The sequence below is a fragment of the Panicum hallii genome, chromosome 9 (assembly GCF_002211085.1).
Source record: "Panicum hallii strain FIL2 chromosome 9, PHallii_v3.1, whole genome shotgun sequence".
Classification (NCBI taxonomy): Eukaryota; Viridiplantae; Streptophyta; class Magnoliopsida; order Poales; family Poaceae; genus Panicum; species Panicum hallii.
This window is the reverse complement of record NC_038050.1, coordinates 14702823-14726492: the sequence shown is the minus strand read 5'-3', so window position 1 is coordinate 14726492 and position 23670 is coordinate 14702823. Positions and strand designations below refer to the sequence as shown.

Sequence of the window (23670 nt, the reverse complement as noted above, 5' to 3'; positions counted from 1 at the left end):
CCTGCTCGTCGGATAGAAACACATACATCATTGTAATTGTAGAAGAGCCCGCTACTAATAATTTTAATCTCATGAAAAACTTAACGAAGTTAACCAAGATGCTTGTATAGTTATACACTTGGTTCTTGTCAATACTTCAGAAAACTGTCCCTCAATACTTCAGAAAAACTGTCCCCCAAACGGCAGAATCTGAAGCGAACAACAGTGTGAAGCTTTGCCGTCAAACAGGATTGCGTTATACTTTGGAGTTGTTTTTCCTTTTCTCCTAGGATGGTTCACATATGTTGGGGGTTTGGAGAGAGCATATGCACGGCAGCCCTGTAACGAGTTTCCAGGCCCCGTGCTTCCAGGCCTAGTATTTTGCTGCAGCTCCTCACATCCATTTGCTGATTCGTTTCAGCTGCAAGCCTGCAACGAGCAACGATCCCAACGCCAACCGGCGGTTCACCGTGCGAAGAACGAAAGAACCCGCCTTTCACTTTGAGAATCCGTCGGTGGCCGATCGGTGGGTCACTTCCTCCGGCTCGTGCTGATGGAGAGGCGCTCGAGGCTCCGGAACGTCGTGTTGTCCCGCGAGCCGGAGCCACCTCTCCCCGGCGCCGCGTTCCGGGACACGGGGGAGCGAGGGGACGACCTGCTGTTCTCGGCGCCTCCCGAGGGTTGGAGCCTCTGCGCGGTGGACGGGCGCCCGCTGCCGCCGCTGCTGCCCGAGACCCACCGGCGGTTCTGGTCGCCGCTGCAGTCCCCCGACGAGGTTGGCCGGCTGGACGGACCCGCGGGCATTTTCGACGAGCTCCCGCCCCGGGACAGGATGCGCGTTTTCTCCGAGTCGGCAACCTGGTACAGGTGTGAGACATGGTGAGTTCTTCTGTTTCCATCAGATCTGGTGTATTACGGTGAGAAACAAATATACAAGCTAGAATTTTTGTATGCTCTGTGTAAACATAGAAAAATAATGTCCATCATCCATCTAGTATCTATGCTAAGAATTCTCAGCTGATTAGTATCCTCTATTGTATGTAATAATCAAATGAGAAGGAGCAATAGCGGGCTCGTCTTTAGAAGTCATACAGATAGAACATTCTGTCAAGTTTCTGTGAAAAGATTATCATACTCTCCTGTCAATTGACCTCAGTTACTCGAAAGCCTTTCAGCAAAACATTTTTGTTCTTTTCCATTTGTTGGACCCGTTTTTCCATTTACGGGAATCTGGACTTCCACATGTTTTTCATTTTAAAACAGTGTAACTGTCCATTCGTGTTTACTAGCTACCACAGCTAAATGGGACACTTACTGCTTCGTTAGATGTTCCAAAGGAATCTGCATGGCTTTTGTGCCTGGAATGTTCTCCATGGCGACCAGAGCCTGGATTTCTCCTGGCAAATGCCTCAACAGCACCAGTGAATCTATCCCGTATCTCTTGTCCCACTGGCAAAAAAGAAGTTAATTATGCAAATTACTCAGTGTTTCATATAGCGACAGACCAAATGCAACCAACTACAAGGAGACACACCTGATGGTTTGTCTGTTCTCTCGCCAGATGGTCCAGCTCCAGTTATTCTTGCACTAGGTTGCTGTATGAAAAACATAATGCCATTTTCTCTTTTGTGAAACGAAAAAACAATAGTAGCTCACCAATAATGTAGACCAAAAAAATACAAAGAGATAGCTAAAGCGACATACTTGAACAAGCTTATTGTTAGAACTCATTTGAGGGTACTTGAGTGCAGTCCAGTCAAATACATAATCGAATTGGTATCCTACAATGTTGGTCAATAATGAGACCCAGTTTCCTAACACAGATCATGGAATGGACGAGAATAACAAGCTGGTCACATTAGGTACTCAGAAGAAAGAAGGTATGTACCTTCGCGGATAAATACATCACGAAAGAGCTTCTTAAGAAAAGAGTAATCTGGCCTGTCTTCAAATCGCAGGGAGCGACAATAGTGGAAATATGAGATGAACTCCGAAGGGTAAGATTTGCACAAAACCTGGTCGATACAATTTGTTCAAATGCATGCAAGAGTTACCATAACAGAATTACAAACTTCATGTTGGCAAAGTTCAGTACCTCCGCTGAGGTAAGCATTTTTTTTTCACTAATTTTGTCATACTTTTGTTTCTTAGTTCCAGCTTTAAGACCCTGCCATGGGAGGCTAAGCATAACAATAGAGCATGTCAAGTACGCATTTGGGATGTTGGTAAAATGGGTTATATAGTAAAGTAGACAGGTTCAGGCCAAACCTTCCTCTTAAAAAATATAGCAGAAGATATCCAACAGACTCCAGATCATCTCTTCTGCTTTGTTCTGGGTGAAATATATACTGGTGTATGAAATACGATACAATGTTTTTCCCTTCTTTTAATAGATATATATCAAGTGGCCGAGCTGTGTGAGGCAGGGTTTACTTATTTTACTCACCTATTCCAAGATGAGTATTCACACTGGCATAACGTGCTGTTCCAGTCAGATTTTTGTTCTCCCTGCGGAAAAAATTAACTGATCATTTACCCCCAAAAACAACTAATAACAAAAATGTAAAAAGTTCTCTTTATATCCAAGATATCGATTAAATTGGAGCCCAGGACCCTAGCCAGTAAAATGTTACAGAAAAGGGATTACATATTTGCATGTAATGTAAAACTAGAAGACTTGCGAGCCTTTCGTGTCAAAAGTTATTCTTGAAGAAGATGTACGATAACACACAACATCATGGCGCAACTGGACAGGGACACCTTGAGTTATCTATCATTTTATTTCGGAAGTTTACATGTAAACAATGCAAAGATAAAATGACGTTTAGTTTATGTGCTGCTCTACACCATGATCAGGGACTACATTAGATCCACATATACCCTATATTGGGTTGTCCATTGTCCCAATGGTGTACCATTAGGAAGTATCTCTGAAACAAAATGTAGGAAGATGTGACAACACAGAGGTGAGTGCTTAGAAATTTCCACATCCCAGTTTTGCTTATGTACTTGCAATTTATCAGAAGAACTTCTTGATACAACAAAATCCAGTCTCAATTCCAAGTCAAAACTTGATCAACTAATATGCTTCACCTGTAAGGGATATGTTTATGAGTCTGAAGGTCCTTGTATTTTTTAGCAAGCCCATAATCAATTATATAGACCTGCAGAATAAAAAGGATACATCTCATTATGTATTAATTGATGAATAAGAATCTTGGGGGTAAGTTTTGGAACTTTATTGATATTAGAGAACTCATTACAATGTTCAGTTTATGCTAAAAACAACAAAATCAGACAAAATGAGCATTATAAGGCAAAACCTGATTAGCTTTCCGGCCTAAGCCCATAAGGAAGTTGTCTGGTTTGATGTCACGGTGAATAAATCCCTTGGAATGCATGTATTCCACTCGATTTATCTAAATAAAAGAGGCAATACTCAGTAATTAAGTATCAGTGAAAATACAAAATCGCGTCTTCCAAAGGGAACATATAGTACAAAAAAATCTCATTCTCCTCCTTCACAAAGAAAAAAAACTTAAATAATCATTCTAATCATGCTAACATCAAACAAAATACAGTAATAGTATTATGTGGTGTTCGTGAAATTCGTTTGATTTGTACCACTGATTATTATCTAATACTTTGAAATTAACTCCAAAAAGGGAACATTTATGTTAGAATACTCAGTAGTATTCTGAACATATGGTTCCTAGCAATTACTTAGTTGATATCAAACTCCATAAGTTGTACTTGCTTCCTAACTCTTGTAGTTCAGCGCAAGATCAAATATGGAGCAAATAAACTCACCAGTTGATCAGCAAGCATAAGCACTGTTTTCATTGAAAGTTTCCTGTTGCAGCAGTTAAACAAGTCTTCCAAGCTTGGGCCAAGAAGATCTATGACCATAACATTGTACTCCCCCTCGACACCATACCACTTCAGGTGTGGAATACCATCTATTTTTAAAAAAATTGTGAATAAATAAGAGATTTTTAGGTTTGAGCACAGATTGCTGTAAACAAAAGATATAAATACAATTCACTTACTTCCACCCTGCAATAGCATATACACTTTAGATTCATAATGCAGTTGTGGGTGTTTAGTTTTCACAGGCTCCTGACAGATCAAACCGAATACATTGTAAGACTTTGAACCAAACATTTTAACTCAAGTTTAAAAGGACATATCCGGATTCTGGAGAAGGTAAATGTTATGTTAAATACTTAAATGCAAACGGTGTACACATTACAAGCAGACGTGCACGTACCAATTTTATTCCCACTTCCTCTCCATTCTGTATATTAACACCTGAACCAAGAAAGCCAGACTAAAAAGAATAAAAATGGATTCCTGGTTAACAGATCGCAACCATTTTGCGTCATAGAACACGTAAAATGTACCGAGATATAGCTCCCCGAAGGATCCACTCCCAATCTTCCTCCCAAGCTTGTACTTCCCTCCAATCACATGCTCCATGATCAGCCCTCCTCTTTGATCTGTTCTAATTCCTCCTGCGAATGGATTGCTGCAGCCCCAGAGAAACACAAATCAAAGGAAAAGAAAATTGCAACCATAACGAAAGCTCTTCGATTATAATCCGCAAAATTTCCCTTGCACAACAGAGATTTTTGCGGTTTACCTGTTCAACGAAGCTGCCTATTGCCACAATGCCTCCTCAGAGAAGCAGCACTGCCGTCTGCCATCAAACAGTAATGCCGAGCAACACCAAATCGCTCCCTGAAAAGTGAAAACCACACAGAAAACGAACCCCGAACCATCTTCCATTAGCATCACCGACGCCCACAAGCACAGCAACGTTTCCCAGCGGTGGAGGGGGCCGCGCTGATGAAATGCGGAGAACAAGGAGAACGTACCCGTGGGATTAAGAGCCAGCAGCAGGAAATCAAACTCGCTCGCAGCGGTTCCGGCGGCGGAGCGGAGCCTCCTCCCCCCAATTGCAGACCTCCGCACCGGATGCGCGGCCGCGGTCGAATCGCATCGATGCTGATCCTGCAACTGGAGGGAGGGAGGGGGCGAGAGGTGGGGGGAGGTGCGGGAAAGCGAGCGGTTGGTGGCAGTCCTTTTTCGGCTCCGGGTCCCCGGAAAACCAGGTTATTAGGCCTCCAGGCTGTTCGAGCGCGGAGGCGATGAGGGAGGGAAGGTCGAAGGGAACACTGTGGGAGTCGCTGCCGGCTGCCGCATGCGGTGGCGCGCGAGACGGGGGAAGCTAAAGAAAGAAGATAGGCCAGTTGGAACGAAGGGTTTCTTTTGGGAAGAGAAGTTGCGGGGAGGTTTATGCATATATGGAAATACGAAGTACGTACCGACCTAGTATACCGTATACTGCAACCGACTAGCCGACGCGATCCCCTGCGGAGACCGTCCAACGCGGGGGAGTCTATTTATCGCGCGCCCCAGTGGAGGCAATGTAGGGTAGAAAAGAGGCTCCATCATTATCACCGCGCGTACCGTTCTTCTTCCTCCTCCGAGCTCATGACAGTGATAGCTGCGGGAGTCAGAGGAGAGGGGCTGCCGGGGAACATGATGTCTGTCGGACTTAGAAAGGGAGTTGGTGGCGGCAGGGAAGATTGGCGGCGGAGACGATCAGCGGTGGGGACGCCGGCAGCCTGGGGCGACGGTTTAACAACCGGTGGACCAGGAACCGAAACAGAGCATGGGAGCCATGCAGCGGGTGGAGGCAGGGTACGTACCGGGTGGTGGATCCGGCGACCAAGGTGACCGTCTTCTCAGCGATAGCTCACCTCGCAGTCACATGTCTGACGAATAGACCTACCTCCAACGTAAGGATATGGTCTCGACCGCTGATCAAGTTTACGTGCACAGCCATGTGTCCCACGTGACCTGAGGTGGGGTTGAGAAATACGGTCGATTGCGCCGGTAAGTGGTGCGGCAGTCCGTCCGTTCTGAGATGTTAATCATGGGATGATCGACCGGAGCTCAACATTTTTGCAATGATTTTTGATATAGAGATTTTTATTTTACACTCATGAATTTGATCTTTTCTTTTCTTTGTTTAAGGTCGCATGGTTGGGAGGATGGAAGGGGATGGAGTGATTCCCTAATGATCTAATGTGAACATTTTTCCAAAGTGTTGCATCATCCATTCTAATTTTTTATGTAGACATGCTCATTCCAGTTGGATGTCGTATGCACCCCCCCCCCTCTCTCTGGCTAATTGGTGCATAAGGGCCGCTGCATGGACCTAATTAAAGATAAGACCTCCTCTAGATATGTAGCGCGTGTCACGGGTGAATTTTCCTCATCTCCTCTGAAGCTCTTGCGCAGGTACCACCGTTAATTCCCCAATGCCGCCATTGTTGATTTGCTGTGCGCAAGTCACTCGCTGGCCGATTCCTCATCGACAAGCAACTTGGTGAATGGGGGAGCTTGGTGAACCATATTGCTGGAATAAAAGAATTCATACTTTGTATGAACTGAGGGGTGAATGTTTTGAGAAAATTAGGATGGTGAGATGCTTTGAGCAAATTGAGATGGTGGCATGTGTTAGCCAAACTGAAAATGGTTAAAATATGGTTGAAATTGAAACTATATTGGTAGGTGGTTTTGGCCATACTGAGAATTTGGAGTGGTTTTGGCCATACTGAGAATTTGGACCTTCTAAGTTTGAATTTGGTGGGCTTTACAGCAATCTATTGAGACCATCCATTTGAGAATAGCTATGGTTGACCCTCATATGTTGTTTGTGCAAATGAACCATGGGAGAAGCCAACGGCTTAGGATATGGAGGGAGCTTCACTGCTACATTCGGCCAAGGGCTAGAGGAGATGGAGGTGCATGTACAGTTGCGATGGTTAGTGGAAGTGTAAATCATTCTATCCTTATTCCTCCAACAAAATATAAAAATAGAATAATTCTACCTCTCCAACTAAATACAGATGGAATCACTTCGTCCTTAAAATCAGACGTCTGAATTCATTCCATCCTTCCATATTTTCCAACCAAACGCATTGAAACTTACAAACATAGTTCCAGGAACATTAGGCAGAAGTTTTTTTCGCTGCGTAGTGCATTCTATTTCTAAGAGAGACCCCTGACCGGGCGCTTGTGCTCTGTGCGACTGTGCTTTCCCCGGCCAGTGAAACCTGAAATGGCAACGCGGCACGGCCCCCCGTCGCCCGTCTATGATCCAGCACTTGCAAGTTCATAGACGCGCGCGCGGGGTCGTTTGCCGGGCGGGGCTTGCCGCCGACGCCGACGCCGACGCCGACGCCGACCACCGGTGCGCGCGCGCCCGGGCGCATCGAGCACGCACGGCATCGCGGGAGGGAGCGGGGAGCCGCCGAGCGATCGAAACAAGTTACATATTTTTGCACGGACACTCTGAATCACTTAATTATTCCCAGCAGGATCACCAGTGCAATCAACAACGAAAGAACACGCCACGCTTTTCCCTCTCCTCCTGGCAAGCCACTGGACTCTACCGACGAATCGAAGGGACGCTGCTCCTGTACACGAACGGATGCCATGCAAGCCGCCTACCGATGATGCCCTGTCTGACAGGGTGGTGCTAGGAGAAGCAACGCTTTCATGTGGACGCCGAGCTGAGGCTTCTGGTCAGCTCGGGCTCCGCCGCGGGCTTCCTCACGCTTCCTTCGGCGGCGTCCTCGTCGCGCTGCTGCTCCCGGCCCTGCTCCTGCTCCTGGCTGTTCTTCTCCTCCCCTTCAGGCGAATCTGCGCGCAAAGGCCAATGCGTCTTCTTCAGAACGTCGCAGACAAACAACATAGGATGCTGAAAGAACATTCAAAGTCGTGCAGCAGACACGGAGAGATCAACGCTGCAGGAACTGATTTAGAATGTATATGTACCGAAGAGAGACTTGACGCTTGGTCTCTTTGCCTTCTCCTTCTTCTTCAGTTCAGCTGTGCAGGAGGGCAGCTTGTGTTAGTTGAAAAACACAAGAACAGAGCACACGGACTGAATGAAGACTCTGTTGTGCTCTCAGATCCTTCTTTCTCTACCAAGTTGAAGAGTCTGCACCTCCAGCTTTCTGTGCGTGGCTTGTTGTCACCTAAACTGACTACTCGTATGAAAAAGAAACCGGAAAGTGCAGTACCCATGCCAGGGACGTCATGATCGTTCACGAGTTCAAAGTTCTTGTAGGTGTAGCCCACGAAATTCAAATCCTTTGAAGAAAGCATCTGGAAGAATATCACAAAAATTAGAATGACATTTACAGTGCGTCTATATATAGTTAAGAAGTGACTTGAAAGGTATGTCTTTTTCCCTAAAATTTGTCGTCATTTTAATCACAGAAAAATCCCTTCATTTAGTGCTGGTTTAGTAATTGAACACAATAATAGCAGCTGACATGCTCACAAGTCACAATATGCAAAGGTACAATTACCTTCCTCCAAGGGCCCGCCTTTGCTGAACACTGAACACTATCCGAGGACTGTGGATACACCGCGCAAAGATAAGTTATTTCACATCTGTGCAAACTTCTGGTAACTGAGAAGCACATTTCCTTGTGAAGCAACATTTACCTCTTCAAATTTCTCAAAGTTCTGCGTGTCCAACTCATCTGTGACTTGAGGCAGATATGCAGCTTCCATTTCGTACAGTTTATTCCATTGTAATTCGCTAAACCAGGAGTGCTCCTAAGGTTACACATGCAAAGTTCTTTGAGCAACAATTCGTAGTATCAAATATTGTTTTGTAAAATGATTTTTTTTTGGGAGGCACGTTGGCATACTTAACAAACACATAACAACCTTTATTTCCTCTGCCCCTTTTGTACCGAGGCGTTGGTCGACATTGCATAGTAGTTTACTTATAAGATCCTTTGCCTCCGCTGTTAGTCTCGCTTCTTCAGGAAACTTCAAATGTGTTCTCCAGTTCACTATCTGTTTTAGCATATACAGGCATGACGTAAATAAAGGACATACTAGTATGAACAAACTAGAGATAACTAAACTTTGGAATCAGTTGATTTGGAAGATGAACATGCTCTAATCAATGGAAATAACATGAAGTATTCATAGCTAAAAGCCTAAACACATTACCTTTCTACAAGTTGTCATAGGCTCATCTGAATAAAATGGAGGATAGCCCACTAGCATCTCATACATGATAGCACCAAGAGACCACCTAGAAAGGATTTTTCCATTAGCCCCAGACTTGTCTAATAGCACTAATGATACTTCAAAGGATGCTTAGTGCTTACCAGTCACACTCCATCCCATATCCTTTCTTCAGAAGAACTTCTGGAGCAATGTAGTCTGGTGTACCAACAGTCGAATATGCCTACAACCATATAATTGCTTGTCAGCACATGGAAACTAATTATGGAAGAAGGTATTACCAAACAAATGAGGATTGATAACATTGGAATCAATAGGTAAATTGTGTAGTGGATACAAATGATGAATGCCAGTGTCAGTTACAGACCAAAGTTCTTCTATTCTTTTGCCAGTGCTCCAACTGTTCTTGCTGCGAGCGCTTTGGCATCGACTGTTGTTTCCCATCCCCTTGCGTCGACGATGATTTTGTAGGTGTAACATCCTTATCATTCAGGTCCGGGAAGTTTGAATAGTCTAGCGGTTTGCACAACCCAAAATCCGACAGTCTCAAGTGACCATACTTATCTAGTAGCAGGTTATCAGGCTTGATATCTCTGAAAATTCAGGTTCTTAACTCATCAGAACACCACATCAGCAGCAATACTGAACCCGATTGCCCTTGCTCCGTACCTGTGGATGTAGTTGTGCTTGTGGATCGCTTCGATCGCAAGAACTGTCTCGCCAACATAGAACCTGGCCTCATCTTCAGTCAGTGTGTCTTTCCTCATGAGCAGCGTCATCATGTCACCTCCGGGGAGGTACTCCATGATCAGGTACAGATACTCATTGTCCTGGAATGAGCAGTATAGTTTGACAATGCAGTGGTGATCCACTTCAGCAAGAAGATTTCTTTCAGCTCTGACATGCTCAACCTATGAAAAAAATTACAAAAATATCCTGAAAAATCACTCAGAAAAGGAACATTAGGTATAAACATGAATCAGAATTTTCATAAGAAAATAGTTATACCTGACCTCGGCGAAGCATTTCCGACTTTTTAAGCTTCTTCATTGCATAAACGTTTCCTGTGGACTTCTCTCTGCAGACTCTGACCTAGAAGAAAACCATTGCATTTACCGGAAACATTCCAATAAAATAGAGATAATGGGATACAGAATGGTTGCATATTTGCGGATAGGTTTACCTCACCAAATGCTCCCTTGCCTATCATTGTTAACAAGTCAAAATCGTCGACGCTCATTTTATGCCTTTGCAAACGCATGTACTCCGTCTCTTTCTTCTCAAATTGCTTCAAGATGTTGTTCACCTCCTCCTCGGACACATCGGCATCTGCTAATTTCTTTTCTAGACTACACCGTCTGCATGACAACAATGCCAAAAGTTGAGATATCATGAACAATGCCAAATACTTAGTAACAGAAGTATAACCATGACCAGAACAAACAAATTTCATTATGGGAAGAAGCTTACGGAAAGAAAATTACCATAATAATACCTCATGCATTGTTCACTGGAACAGATTTTGAGAACGAACCATTCTAGAAACTCTTGTCAGGTTATTGTCTCTTTATTTTGAAAGAATCTATTTTCTCTGTATGAGAATTGATTCAAATGCAATTTCTATTATCAATGCAGAAATAGATTAATAATTGGAGTTATCGGTGCATAAATAGATTAATAATTGGAGTTATCGACAGATAAAATTACATTGCTTATGCATGCATAAATAATGTAATAAGTGAACTTATTGACAGATAAAATTACATAGTCAGATAATTGCACAGATCGTTACCTCTCTTTCCTGTCCTGCAAATGCTTCATTTGCTCCTTGTAGTGTTTCTCAATGTACTGCTTGGCAGCGGCAACCCTCTGCTTGGTTGCGCTGGATGGTGCATCATCACCTGATTCCTTGCCATTGGGAGGCAATTCCTTCTTCTTGCCAATGGATTTCTCCCTCGTTTGGAGCTTGGTGAACCAACTCCTCGCTGAATCCATTACAAGCAAGAGAAGAAAGGAATCAATTGCTGCAAACTACGATCCCAACTAATGGTGTAAGCCTATACACGATTGTCCATGCAGAAACTGCATCACAGAAACAATCTTAGTTGAAGTACAAATTCAGTGTGATCTATGAGTGCAAATCCCAAGTAAAGAGAATATCAGAATTTTTCTGTGCAGTGCTGCAAAGTAATGGGGAAATTTTGATCTAAAATTTAGCTCCATCTGCATCGAAAAATAGTCATTAAATTTTTAGGCAGTCGAGACAGGTGGTGGAAGAGAAGCGAGGACAGAGGCGACAAAGAAGGATATGCTAAAAATGCTCGCACATCCGCCCAAGACGAGTGGTTTTGGTTGAGAGGAAGAGTTGAGGAGAGAGATTTTGTTTCAGCAATCTGAACAGCCTATAATTGGCAAAGTCACTTATCATCGGAGTATGGAGTGCTGCACGGGGTAGTTCCTCCAAATTATTTGGGGAGTTAATGGGTGTAGGTACAGGATACAAATGAATGAATTTCAATGAGAGCAGTGCTTGTGGTTTGCCTTCAGAAATATACTTGGATGAGCCTGTCATCATGATCATACGATTTCCATTCTGACGAACAGCTCCTAATCTAAAACTCCAAGAATGACAACACTACAACAATTCTTTATCACGTCAGCTACACTCTGAATATTGAAATGACGTACATACAGCCCAACGATAAACCCGAGGCTTGGAGAAGGCACAAGACAGTCCATATTCTGGACTCAAACTTGATGAACACTAGATTACTAGAACAAACAGTCTTTGTTGCATTTGAAACGATATTCTCAATCTTTCACCGCAAAATACACATTGAGGTCAGTATGATTCTGGTTTTTGTTTGTGAAACATGACACAAATGTGACAAACAACAAGGGAGAGGGAGGCTGTATTTATATTCAGAATATCCGAGCACCCTTGGTCCATTCATGTGGTGAGATGGGTAACAACTCTGGTAACTGTTTTATTTCTTGATTAACGACTGGAACACTGATCAGTAATTTTAATCATTTGAGTCTGCAAGGGTAAAGGCTTCCAACAGGTCGGATCCAAGTCTTGTTCGGTACTTCAGTTACCCATTCCTCTTCCTTCAGATAAAACAATGTCAACAGGAGATCGTGCATCATCATCAGAATGCTGCCCATCCAGATCCTGTGCTCTTTGTTTGCCCGGATTCGCCCGATGAAGGTAGGTTTTGCTGCATATCACATACGATTGAAGCGTAAGGGCATCAGCGGCTGAGTAAAATAACCATGAGATAAAAGGCCCAAAATTTACTTTAGATGGCATTTGGAGTTTTTTTGTATCTTTTGTATCTTATCCAGATGACGGAGAATGTCTGACAAATTCTTTTTGTTTGCTAGTCTTATTTGACAAGTGACAGAAAAAGGGGTGCACCTAGAAATTAAATAAACAGATCTAAAAGAACATTTTCTTTTACTTGTTTGAGGATTGAGGATTGCTTTAATCCTTTATCATGAAGACATGAACCATAAATGTATAAGCTTAAATCTTGTCTTACTACCAGCTTGTGTAATTAGCTAGTATGTGCATGGGCAGCTGCATGTCTTCTTAGTACTAGTAGTGCTCCATTCTGGAAAACAATGCTCTCAAGTGCAAGGCACCAAATAGAAAACCTCACCTTTATAGCAGAAAGATCCGAAAATGGATCATTATTTCTCTTGGTCGATTCTTTTGGGGCCCTGATTCCCGTATTATGTCCAGAATTCATCCTGGCAGCTGCAGGGTCATTAGGTGGAGGTGGAAGAGGAGACCGAAGCTTTCCAGCTGCTCCTGGTGGTGGCGCAAGAAGCATGCCTGTCTTTGGTTTTGCAGTGGCCCCTCCAGATAAACCAGCAGATGAAAGCATGCCACTTCCAGTTGATGGCTTGTTTTTTACAGTTATCCTAATGGTTTCACCTTCCTAAAACAAAACGAACGCCAGTAAAACTCATGCAAATAGCAGGATAATTCATCATGAACACATTGACAGATACAAAAGATGAACATGATTAAATGAATTGGGTGCTCTTGTGCAACACTTGTAATGCACCTATGATCATGATATGGTACCTTCTGTTACATTCTCATCTGTATCATGCATTACAGGAAACGTACAACACAAACTACAAAAGGAGCAATGTTCTTCCTTCTTGAGTACTACCACACAACACTGGTAGATTGACTTAATCAGCGAAGTACAAAACATAGCCTTTGTTTACGTATGCATTTCGAAACAGCAGATTTTTATTTCTTTCCCCTTCACACTATATTCTTTTATTTGATGGAGTTGTAAACCATGGATAGGATATGCAAACGACTGAGCAGTTAACAATCCTTTGTTTGGTTCCAGTGATTAAAGAAGGATCTATTGATATGACCTTTGTTAGGGTTAGGAAAAAAAATTCACTGCATGGATAAAAGAGTCTAAAGAGTTCTATTTCTGAGAAAGCTTGATATGTGCAATGAGTTGGTCGTATTACTAGCAGAATAAGGTCATCCATTAGTCCAATCAGAAACGAACTGACTAAAATTTGCTCATTTGCTTGGATGTCTTTCTCATCTTGATGTCTGATCTGCCAATGACAAGTCAATAGCTCGCACTCCAAATATATGATCAGCTTCACTTTGAATTCTTTATATACACTATACAAGACATAGGAGCATCTTTAGTTGTGAACATGATTTTATGGCAAGTCTCAGTTAACTTACAAAATCTATTTCGGCAAGCAGCATATTAGATGCTTGGCAATCCATCTATGATTCCTTTTGAGTCAGCTTACATATTAGCAGACCCTAACTAGATGCACATTATCATTTTCTATTAGTCTTCTTGCATGGATAACCAGTTTTACCCAAGCTAACAACAACATTTCCTAATTCATTCGCTAAAGTCCAAAACATTCAGGTAATCACAAAAGAATCACTGAAGTTTGCAGCAGAGAATTTAATTTCTGATCAATCGCATCCCGAATTAGACGCACATAATGGGGAACAAAAAGCTGGAGCTTTCAGCTCACCTTGAGCCGGCGATTGACGGCGGGGTGTATATCAATCTCGCCGCCGCCGCCGCTCTCCTCGCCGGCAGTCTCCTTCTCCTGTTCCCTCTTGACGTACTTCTCGTGGTCCGACAGCGCGACATTGAAGTCGAACGCCTCGTTGCGCTCGTTGAAGCCGAGCCCGACGAAGGCGTGCTTCCCCCTACCGTCCTCGATGCGGAGCACGAAGTAGCGGGAGGAGTCGAGCACGGTCTCGACGGCGCTCTCCCGCTGGCCGGGCAGCACGAAGCATGCGGCGAAGAGCTCCCCCGTGGCCGGGTCCTCGAGCCGGATCTCGCAGCGGTCGCCGCAGGACACCACGCGGAGGCGGCCCGACCAGATCTTGTCCGACTGCAGCCACTCGCCGCACTTGTAGCCGCCGCTGGTGGTGCGCGGCGGGATCTTGTACACCGACACCTCGCGCACCACCAGCAGGGTGTGCTCGAAGGCCTCCTCCTCCTCCACCACCGACGACATGATCCCGCCCTCGCGTCCTCCTCCTCCCCCCCTCAACTCACTGCTTCCTCACTTATGCGATCGAAGAACAGGTAATGGTCACGGGATCAGATTGCGACAAGAGGAAATGAAGCAGCAGAGATCTGGATCGCCTCAGGCGCGATCTGAGCCGAGACGATATTTCTGCGCAATTTCGTAGGATTTTTGGCGGTTGGGGTTTGGATTGGGGTTCTTGAGGAGAGAGGTGAGGAGAAGAAAGGTGGAGAAGGCGTGGGATCGAAGGGTGGAAGGTGGGGGAGGAGGAGGAGGAATGCACAAATCAGAATGTCACGTTTTACGATTTGGCCCCCTTCTCAGGCTAGGATTCTGTTCCAGGGCCCCTTTGTTCACTCTGTTTTTCCCCCAGATTTTTCTTTATTTTTTGGAGATGGTTTTCGTTTCTTTTCATGGAACTAGGCATTTGTGCATTTTGTCTGAGAGGTTGGGGCATCAGTGCATCACCAACCAATGGGGGTTGGAGCGTCACCAATGTCAGCATCTTGTCTTACAACTCTATAAGACTATATGAATAGAAGATACAACAATTACCTCTATGCATCTTTCACAAAAAATTAACTTGATCCCATTCCTCTGGGATACAAATGTCACATTGAGAGAATTCATCTGACTGCCATTTCATTCGGTAACAAGTTTTGTAAATGTGTCATCGAAGGTTCTTCTAATTTCTGGCCCAAATCATGTCTAGTTTATTTTTAGAAGTATTGAAAAGAAAAAAAAAACCTTAAGTTCAAACAATACTAGATATCTAAAGAGATTGCCATGTACGTCATCAAATTCTTGCAGAATCTGTATCCCATCGAGATTATAATATAATGCCAACCACAAAAGAAAAGAATTAAGATAAAACTATACTAGATACCTAAAGAGATTGTCAAGTATGCCATCAAGTTCTTGCAAAAATTTCTATAATGCCTACCAAGATTATAATATGATGCCACGCGCATAACGCCAATCCCAAACACCACCATTTTGTTGAGACTTCACTTGCAATTTGTGGTTCCACCTTTGACCACAGTTTTGAAAAACTTTGCTGATTTTCTAGGTTGAAGGGTGCCTACCTTTCTTAATTTTCTGTTAAGTGGCAATTTTTCCTTTATAACTAAATAAAATAGGGCTTGCTGGTTTCAAAAGCTTTTGCACGTCAATATGGTTGGGCACACCGTACACTTCTTAAGGAAAAGAAATTAATGTTGTATTTGTCTATAGTATGTGCTTGAAAAATAATGCGTCACAATTATGTTTCTCTTAGGTGTACAAAATTATAGCCATAATTAAGTATTTTAAGCATGAATTCAGTAACACTAATTTATGTCATATTATGTATCAATAGAGTTGTTCTTTTTCGAGAAACTAAAACTTGTCCTAGAAAAGCAAAATTAGCCTTTTAATTTCAAACTATGGGGGAATAATATCTTGAAACAAAGTGGCACACAAGATTTTAACGGGTGCCAACCATATATGTTGTCGTAGGACATTTGGAATGCTAAGGGAACGGGTATGAAAAAAGACATAAACCTAGAGACCAAGCGTGCATAAAAACAGCACCGAGCCGAAAGGTCCCCTAGACTACCGCATATGCCAGACATCAATTCGTGTGCTTGACCGGTCCTACCCCGGAGGCCACCACGGCACCACCATCTCTTGCGTCATGGAGCGTACTTGACGCTTCTCCTTTATAGGCCCACGCTGGATTTTGCACGCCGCCCGCACATGTCTGGGGGTTTGCTGGTAAAACTCGTCGTCGCACGCGGGGTTTGCTTGCAACTTTTGACCGAATGCCATCGCAGATGGCACTCATGTGGTGACGAGGCGTTGGTAACTTGGGGTGGATGCTTGGATGGTCGTGTGAAAATACTGAAAGCTTGGTAGTCTATTCAGCCATTTTCAATAGAACTCCGTTACATGATTTTCAAGAGTGCTATATCATTTTAAGATTCAGTTTGATCAATGAAAATAATCACTCGTAATGTATAATGTATAGTTTTCTTTCATAGTAAAATCCACTGCCGGTCCTTGAATTTGGCTCGAGTCGCCATCCCGATCCCCGAACTTCAAAAATGCACATTTAAATCCACGTGGGGTTCAAAGCACCATCACTTATATTTTAAATCTCACCACATGTCTGTTGATGTATGTGGGGCCCACATGTCAACTACGTCCCTCTATCTGTTGTATTCTTTGAGGGGTTTTCTACTAGATCTACAAGACACAGTTTTAGAGTTCGGATTTTGAATTTTTTCAGCATCTTTACGTAAAGCTACTCTGAACAATTCGACCTGTGCTCCTTAGCTAACGGTGTCTCCTCACGTGGCAGCGCCTGAGGAGGGGGAGGAGGGTAGCAGGAAAGAATTGATAAAAAAAAGAAATATGAGGCTAACATGTGGACCCAACATGTTCCAGGCACGTGATGATTTGACTTAAGTAATGGTGCTTTGGACTTTACGTGTGAGCTAATTAGCATGTTTGAGAATTTGAATGTACATTTTAGGATTTGGGGATTGGGATGGCACTTCGAGCCAAGTCTGAGAACTGACTGTGCATTCTACTGTTTATTTTACGAATTCATATGCTAACCATAATAATTAATTGTTGCAAGGTGTTGAGATTATGCATATCACATGGAACTATGTGGCCACTAGCAGTTGTAGCTAAATTAACTACAAGCACAGTAGCTGTCAGACCCGAGGCCACCGGGCTGGGTACATAACGTAGTTTAAAGGGGTTTAAGAGATTAAGTCCGTCTTATCTTTTATTCATCTTGTTTATCTCTTCTTTATTCTATTTAAATAGGAGATAAGGCTAACCGATACAGAGAGAATCTACTCGAGATATATTCTGGTACGATTCCTCAGCCGGTGTTGGTTAGTATCTTTGTAACCCTGGCCTCTCGGATATATAAGGGAGGACAGAGACCCCTCTCAAAACAGATGATCTCTAGGTCATTCTACACAAAAGGCAATACAAACCACCATACAGGACGTAGGGTGTTACACATCTTGCGGCCCGAACCTGTCTAAGTTCTGTGTTCCTTGCACCTTCGAGTTCCTGATCTCGGCGTCCCCTCACCCAAAACTTACCACCTTGGGTATATCCCTCGGTGGGCAGCCGGTTAGGGGTGCGCGTCGAAGATCCACCGGCGAGCTCGATGGCATCTTTCAATTTCATTAGGTCAGTTCCCTCTCAGGGTACAACATCCGTTTTTGGCTCGTGGGTCTGCATCGCAGATGGTGTGGGCAACTTTCGGCGATTCCTCGTTGACATGAGGCCGAAGACCTTCGCTGCGGATCTTCGCAGCGACCTCGACAATTTCATCGACGAGCTCGACAACTTGCCGCTTTATGCCTCTGCAGCACAGATCGAGATGGAGTCTGCTCCAGGCTCGACTTCTTCTGGTGTTGCGACAACTTCCCCTGGTCTGGACTTGTTCCAATCTAGAGATCTGCATAGCCGATCTCAACTCGGCTCATGCAAACCGGCCACTGATCTTCAGGAGGCCAATGTCTCTGGGCCCCTCTCCATGTTAGAGAAGGACCTGGACTTGCTGCTCCAGGGCGGAAAGCCGGAAGCCACCGCATGTCGGGGGGCTTCGGGTTGTTCTGGTATCGGTGATCTGGTGATCACCTCTTTGCCGGAGGGGCGCATTGTGCTTTGGAGGGGCATGATGCTCTCCGATTTACTCGAGGCAGAGGGTTGACTTGTGGCTCACCTCGAGCCCTTGCCTTTTCAAGAGGGCAGGCCATTGGCTACCGCGGCGGAGGGGTTGACTGAACTAGTCGACGAAAGCTCTCATGAGCTTTTCTCCCGCCAGGTGCTGATGGCCGAAGAAGGCGAGGATGATGGGGATCTTCCTATCGTTAACTTTGAAGCAGTCTCCGAAGATGAGATCACGGCCAACGCAGACGACGAGAACGACGCCGACCGTGAGGCACGGAGGGCCAGGAACAGGGCCCGCACAATCCGGCGGAGGAGGGCCAACGAGCGTAGGCGATCTATGCATCGCGAGCTTGATCCTGAGTTTGTCGCCGTAAGCGAGCGGGGTTTCAGGACTCCGGTGGCCAACATCGCCAGGGTAAAGGCCATCCTCGAGCGCAGCCACGATCCGGAAGTGCGTCAAGCACTTCTTTATGTGCAAAGGGCTTGGATCCAGCTGGATCAGCACAACCCGGCGTCCACCATCAGGGAGGAGCGCGTGGGTGAGAGTCGAAGTCAGGTTCACAGCCGAACGGCTGGCGGCCGTCCTCGACACCAGCTCAGCAACGACAACGCTCGCGGGAGCCAGGCTCCTAGCGGGAGGTAGCAGCCACCGCAAGGGGGTCATCCGCGGCAGGCCAATCATCGACCTTCTCCAGAGGACCTACGCCGGCACATCAATGAGGGTCGCGATGCGCGGACAGTGATCTCCTCCAGGCGCAAGGTCCGCGAAGAAGTCGAAACTGAAGGTACTGACTGCAGCGACCGATTCCCTGCTTTTTCTGCTTGTTTAGCAGCTATAAGTATCCGGAGGGCTTCAAACCGATCGGCATTACTAAGTACGACGGCAAGCAAGCTCCTCAGCAGTGGTTCCGTTGCTACTCCACGGCTATTGAGGTCGCAGGGGGGTCGAATATCACCAAAGTCGTCTACTTCCCGATGGCTTTGGACCCTGCACCGCTTACTTGGTTGGAAAGACTCAGCAACAACTCAATCGACTCCTGGGAGCGCCTCAAGAGGGTCTTCATCGACAACTTCCAGGGGGCGATTGCTCATGCAGGTACTCGTCACGATCTTGCTCAGTGTAAGCAGGAACGTAATGAGCTCCTGCGGTCCTACACAAGTCGCTTCTTCGACGTTCGCGCCACAATCGCCAACATCTTGGAGGACGACATAATCGATTGTTTCTACAATGGCATCACCGACCCGGGCATCTACAGGGATTTCGGGCGGAACAGGCCGAAGACTGTTGCGGGCCTTCGTGATATGATGCACAATTGGTCCGAACAGGAGGAGAAAATGCGGGAGTGGTTCCCGCGGCGTCAAGATAGCAATCTACGGTGCCCAAATGACAACCGCAACGACAAAGGCCAGCGGGACTTTTCGGGTCCGCCCCGGAAACAAAAGCCAGATGATGTCATCGCAGCTATTGATCGTCCTTCGTGGGGCAAAAAGTCAACGATGTAGGAGGAGTTTGAGAAGCTCCTGCAGAAGAAGTGCCCTTGGCACCCAGGTGCCAATCATGCCGCCATTGACTGCTACCACCTTCGGAGGACGTTCAGCAACTCCGGTGGTGGCAAGAAGAACAAGAAGCCCTGCGGACAAAGAACCCGAGGATGATGAGGATCACGGGCGCAACCCGAAGTTTCAAGACGCCTCAAAGGTCGTCAGCATCATCTTCGGTGGAGATGAGGAATTTGGTTCCAGGCGGGACCAGAAGTTGCTTCTCCGGGAGATTTTGTCTATTGAGCCGGCGGTACCACGATGACTCCGTTGGTCGGAGGTCCCCATCTCATTCTGAAAGATATCTAGGCCTCTAAGTGGGTTTTGGTGATAAATGACAAAGCACATGTATATTTAATTGGTTTATTAAGCATGTGTACAGGTGCTAAAGGTGACTGAGCAAAGCATATAGCAAAGCGTGAACCCTCAAAAAGTATATGAAAAGGGGCATTCTTAAGTGTACTAAAAGACTAGATTTTATTTTTGAAATTGAGTATAGGAACGCCGTACTATCAAGAGGAACTTTGATCCACTAGTGTAGACATGGTTGTTGTGCTCAAGAGAACCCACAAAAATCATAAGAAACCATCTCAACACTCAAAAAGAGACTTAAATGTGAAATTCTGTGTCTTACCCGGAGGGTCCGGGTCCCAGTCCGGAATGTCCGGGCAGAGTGTCCGGAGTATCCGGACGCATACCCGGAGTTTTCGGGTTACTGTTACAGGTCTGCAAAACACGTTTGGTCCGGAGTCTCCGGACCTCTATGTCCGGAGTATCCGGACATATACCCGGAGTTTCCGGGTACCGCTCTCCCAACGGCTAGTTTCTGGGAGAGGGGGTATAAATAACCCCATACCCCCTCTCACTCTCTCTCTCTTGCTCATTTTCGACCAGAACTGCTGAAAAGCCAAAGAGAGCCCTCTCACTCCCCATTTGCTCCATTCTTGAGTGATTTTCTTTGGGGTTTGAAGTGAGATTGTTGTAAGAGCTAAGATTGTGCAAGTAAGCCTTGATTTCACCTCTTGAGCACATCATCCAAGTCTAACCCGTGGATTCTAGTTTATTACTCTTGGAGCTCCAAGCTCCTAGACGGCTAGGCGTCGCTTGTGATTGCGTGATTGATTTGTGAGCATCACAGCTGGTTTGTAATCTTCATTCCTCTCCGAGGTATTCATAGTAAGTAACCCTAGGGTTTGAGCGTTGGTCTCACCCTTGGGAGAGGAGTATAGGAGTTCTTGAGCACCGTCTCTTGAATTCTTCCTCAACGAAGACGTAGCTCCTTTGGGAGTGAACTTCGGAAAACAAATTCTGTGTCACTCTCGCAATTCTAGCTTACATTTATGATTATTTGCTTGTGAGACTAACTTTTTAGGGTTTGAGGGCAATCTACTATTATACAAGTTTCAGGAGTAAAACAACTGGTGAGAATCACTTCAGAGGTACCACTAGTCCTTCTAAATTTACTGGATTCAATTTACAACATTTCTATCTTTGATTTGTAGCAGTTTGTTTCATATCCGGATTGTCCGGACATTATCTCCGGAAACTCCGGACACTATATCCGGAGTATCCGGACATATATCCGGAGTATCCGAAAGCCAGTGTTGCTAACCGTGTTCAAAGTATTTTTAAGTTGCAGATTAGCCTATTCACCCCCCCCTCTAGGCATCTTGAGGTCCTTTCAATTGGTATCAGAGCAACGTTCTCTATATTTGAAGCTTAACCGTTTGGAGAGTCAAGATGTCGAGTGACGCTTCATCCAAGGGTCAAGCCGATCCAATGGATGAAGTTCAAAAAGAGAAGTCATTTGAAAAATCAGAAGACAAGAAAAAGAACAGGCTGCAAGAAGAAGAAGAAGAATTGGAAACAACCGACGATGAGATGTCATTTCAAGAATGGAAGGCTTGGAGGAAGAAGAAGAAATTGCAAAGAAAGAAACAGAAATCAGGCACCAAAGTTATAATCGAGTCAAGTGATGACTCGGATAATGATTACAAGAGAAGATCTTCAAGTTCTTCAAGGATGAAGAAAAGAGTCAACTATCATCAAGTGGCTCATGACTACACATTTCAAATTCCTAGTGATCACAATACTTCGATTCACATGGGAAAGCCCCCTTATTTTGATGGAACGGGGTATAATCAATGGAAGATCAAAATGTTTGGTTATTTGAGTGCAATTCACAAGGATCTTTGGAAAATCATTGAAGTAGGGTGTGAGATCCCGGAAGATGGAGAAGCTACAACACCCGTGCAAGCATATGTCTTACAAAGAAACTATCAAGCATTGAACATTCTTCACTTTTCCGTGAGTCCGGAAGAGTTTGACAAAATTGAAGATTGTTCTACCGCCAAGGATGCTTGGGACACACTCCAAGTAAATCATCAAGGGTCAAGAAAAGTTCGAGAATCGAGAATCAAGACTTTGGAAGATGAACTAAGTCTATTCTCCATGAAGAAAGATGAAACCGTCAAGGAGATGTATAACCGCATGAAAAAGATCACCAATCAAATCAAGTCTCTTGGTGGAGACAAATGGGGTGATCATGAGATAGTGGATAAGCTTTTAACCGTCTAAATGGCTAGGGATGTCACATTACCTAGTTTGATAAGAGCAGAGAGGGATTTCAAGCATTTCACCGCCGAGAATGTTTTTGGAAGCATTGAGGCTCATCATGATCAATTGAAGAGAGTCAAAATAAATCAAGATTTGGCCGATCTACAAGAGCAAGCTGCAAAGAATAATGGGTTGGCTCTTCAAGCTAAGTTGAAAGGCAAGAAAAAAGCATCCCAACCCTCAAAGATTGATGACTCTAGTGATAGTGAAGATGATGAGCTTGATGATGAGCAAATGGCTTTCTTCATCAAGAATTTTAGAAGGGTTCTAAGGAAGGGCAACTTCCGAAACTTTGGCAAACATAAGCATGAATCAAGAAGAAGATCAAGCAAGCCATGTTTTGGTTGCAAGAAAATCGGACATTTCATTGCGGATTGTCCGGAGGAAAAGAAGAAGAATAAGAATATCAAGGAGAGTTCATCCAAGAGGGATAAGCCAAGATATAAAAAGCATGTTGGTGAAGCTCATCTTGGTCAAAAATGGGATTCAAATGAAGAAAGCAACTCCGACAATGAAGATATTGCAACCATGGCATTCAAGACTTTGTCTTCACATCAACCAAGCTTGTTTGAAGATCTCACCGATGATGAGGATCAAGATCCAATTATGTGCTTGATGGCAAAGAACTCAAAGGTAATATCCCCGAACTCATCGGATGATGAAATAGATGATGATGATGAAGTTGCTAGCCTTATTGAACAATATGGCAAGAGTGCGGCAACTAGAATAATGAAATTAATAATGAAACTAGATGATCTAGATGAGACTCTTGAATCACAAGAGGAATTGTTTAGTCTTGAGAGAGAAAAATCCGAAACTCTTGAAAAGCACCTTACCAATGAAAGGAAGGAAAACAAGAGGCTTGGAGAATCTCTAAAAGCCAAGGATAACATGCTTCTTGAGGTAGAAGAGTCATTTACTAGTGAAAAGAGGAAAGTGGATGACTTAACTAAAGAATTTCTTTTAGTTGAAGACACTCATGCTAACTTAAAGAGAGACAATGATAAACTTTAAGAAAGCTTAACAAGCTTGCAAGTCATGAACACGGCACTTGAAGTTAAAGTTAGCACTCTCTTAGTAAGTTCCTCTAACACTTGTAAGGCATCAAAGTCATCTAGTCCTTCAACTAGTAATGGTTGTGCACGATGATTTAATATTGATATTCAAACTTATGTGACTAACCATGCCGAAGTGCAAGCTATGAGGAAAGAGATTAGTAGGCTCACCCAATTGGTGCAA

At 44.4% G+C, this 23670-nt stretch overlaps 3 protein-coding genes and 1 long non-coding RNA gene across 7 annotated transcripts; 1 reads left to right on the top strand and 3 right to left on the bottom strand.

Moving 5' to 3' along the window:
• Nucleotides 1-55: 55 nt before the first annotated feature.
• Nucleotides 56-5573, bottom strand: LOC112876772 (casein kinase 1-like protein 10). 2 transcript variants are annotated; one of them, XM_025940950.1, is made up of 16 exons: nt 4857-5573; nt 4622-4719; nt 4383-4507; nt 4250-4309; nt 4029-4098; nt 3790-3938; nt 3303-3398; nt 3073-3143; nt 2426-2487; nt 2248-2311; nt 2075-2159; nt 1868-1994; nt 1684-1760; nt 1514-1574; nt 1295-1428; nt 56-837 (listed from the first exon to the last, which is right to left on the bottom strand). In XM_025940950.1, exons 5-16 carry the CDS (start codon nt 4045-4047, stop codon nt 511-513), a joined length of 1272 nt encoding a protein of 423 aa, XP_025796735.1. In that variant the 5' UTR covers nt 4048-4098; nt 4250-4309; nt 4383-4507; nt 4622-4719; nt 4857-5573; the 3' UTR covers nt 56-510. The 2 variants fall into 2 exon arrangements, with proteins under 2 accessions (XP_025796735.1, XP_025796734.1); XM_025940949.1 differs by having other exon boundaries at nt 4250-4290.
• Nucleotides 720-2369, top strand: LOC112876775. 2 transcript variants are annotated; one of them, XR_003225367.1, is made up of 4 exons: nt 720-858; nt 1803-1859; nt 1938-1976; nt 2131-2369. It is a non-coding gene; the product is annotated as an uncharacterized LOC112876775 (long non-coding RNA). The 2 variants fall into 2 exon arrangements; XR_003225366.1 differs by lacking the exon at nt 2131-2369 and having other exon boundaries at nt 1938-2078.
• Nucleotides 5574-7254: 1681 nt separating the features above from the next.
• Nucleotides 7255-11103, bottom strand: LOC112876771 (serine/threonine-protein kinase tricorner-like). Of its 2 annotated transcripts, none has more exons than XM_025940947.1 (13): nt 10838-11103; nt 10229-10403; nt 10054-10137; nt 9715-9956; nt 9413-9638; nt 9189-9268; nt 9028-9112; nt 8737-8868; nt 8509-8622; nt 8370-8417; nt 8079-8163; nt 7831-7884; nt 7255-7701 (listed from the first exon to the last, which is right to left on the bottom strand). In XM_025940947.1, exons 1-13 carry the CDS (start codon nt 11038-11040, stop codon nt 7550-7552), a joined length of 1680 nt encoding a protein of 559 aa, XP_025796732.1. In that variant the 5' UTR covers nt 11041-11103; the 3' UTR covers nt 7255-7549. The 2 variants fall into 2 exon arrangements, with proteins under 2 accessions (XP_025796732.1, XP_025796731.1); XM_025940946.1 differs by having other exon boundaries at nt 7255-7695.
• Nucleotides 11104-11788: 685 nt separating this feature from the next.
• LOC112876774 (uncharacterized protein At1g03900) lies at nt 11789-14902 on the bottom strand. The gene is made up of 3 exons (XM_025940952.1): nt 14089-14902; nt 12711-12992; nt 11789-12266 (listed from the first exon to the last, which is right to left on the bottom strand). Exons 1-3 carry the CDS (start codon nt 14581-14583, stop codon nt 12198-12200), a joined length of 846 nt encoding a protein of 281 aa, XP_025796737.1. The 5' UTR covers nt 14584-14902; the 3' UTR covers nt 11789-12197.
• Between the last annotated feature and the right edge of the window lie 8768 nt (nt 14903-23670).

Bases quoted from the DNA above. Each gene is read 5' to 3' on its own strand.
- LOC112876772 (XM_025940949.1), bottom strand. From the start codon at position 4,458: ATGGAGCATGTGATTGGAGGGAAGTACAAGCTTGGGAGGAAGATTGGG. The intron at 4,099-4,249 runs GTACGTGCACGT...TTGATCTGTCAG, and splicing joins AGGAAGTGGGAATAAAATTG to GAGCCTGTGAAAACTAAACA. The intron at 1,429-1,513 runs GTGTGTCTCCTT...CTTTTTTGCCAG, and splicing joins GAGAACAGACAAACCATCAG to TGGGACAAGAGATACGGGAT.
- LOC112876771 (XM_025940947.1), bottom strand. From the start codon at position 11,040: ATGGATTCAGCGAGGAGTTGGTTCACCAAGCTCCAAACGAGGGAGAAA. The intron at 10,404-10,837 runs GTAACGATCTGT...GTTGTCATGCAG, and splicing joins TTGCAGGACAGGAAAGAGAG to ACGGTGTAGTCTAGAAAAGA. The intron at 9,957-10,053 runs GTATAACTATTT...TTTTTTTCATAG, and splicing joins AAATGCTTCGCCGAGGTCAG to GTTGAGCATGTCAGAGCTGA.
- LOC112876774 (XM_025940952.1), bottom strand. From the start codon at position 14,583: ATGTCGTCGGTGGTGGAGGAGGAGGAGGCCTTCGAGCACACCCTGCTG. The intron at 12,993-14,088 runs GTGAGCTGAAAG...GTTTTGTTTTAG, and splicing joins CCGTCAATCGCCGGCTCAAG to GAAGGTGAAACCATTAGGAT. The intron at 12,267-12,710 runs GTGAGGTTTTCT...TGTGATATGCAG, and splicing joins CGGATCTTTCTGCTATAAAG to CAAAACCTACCTTCATCGGG.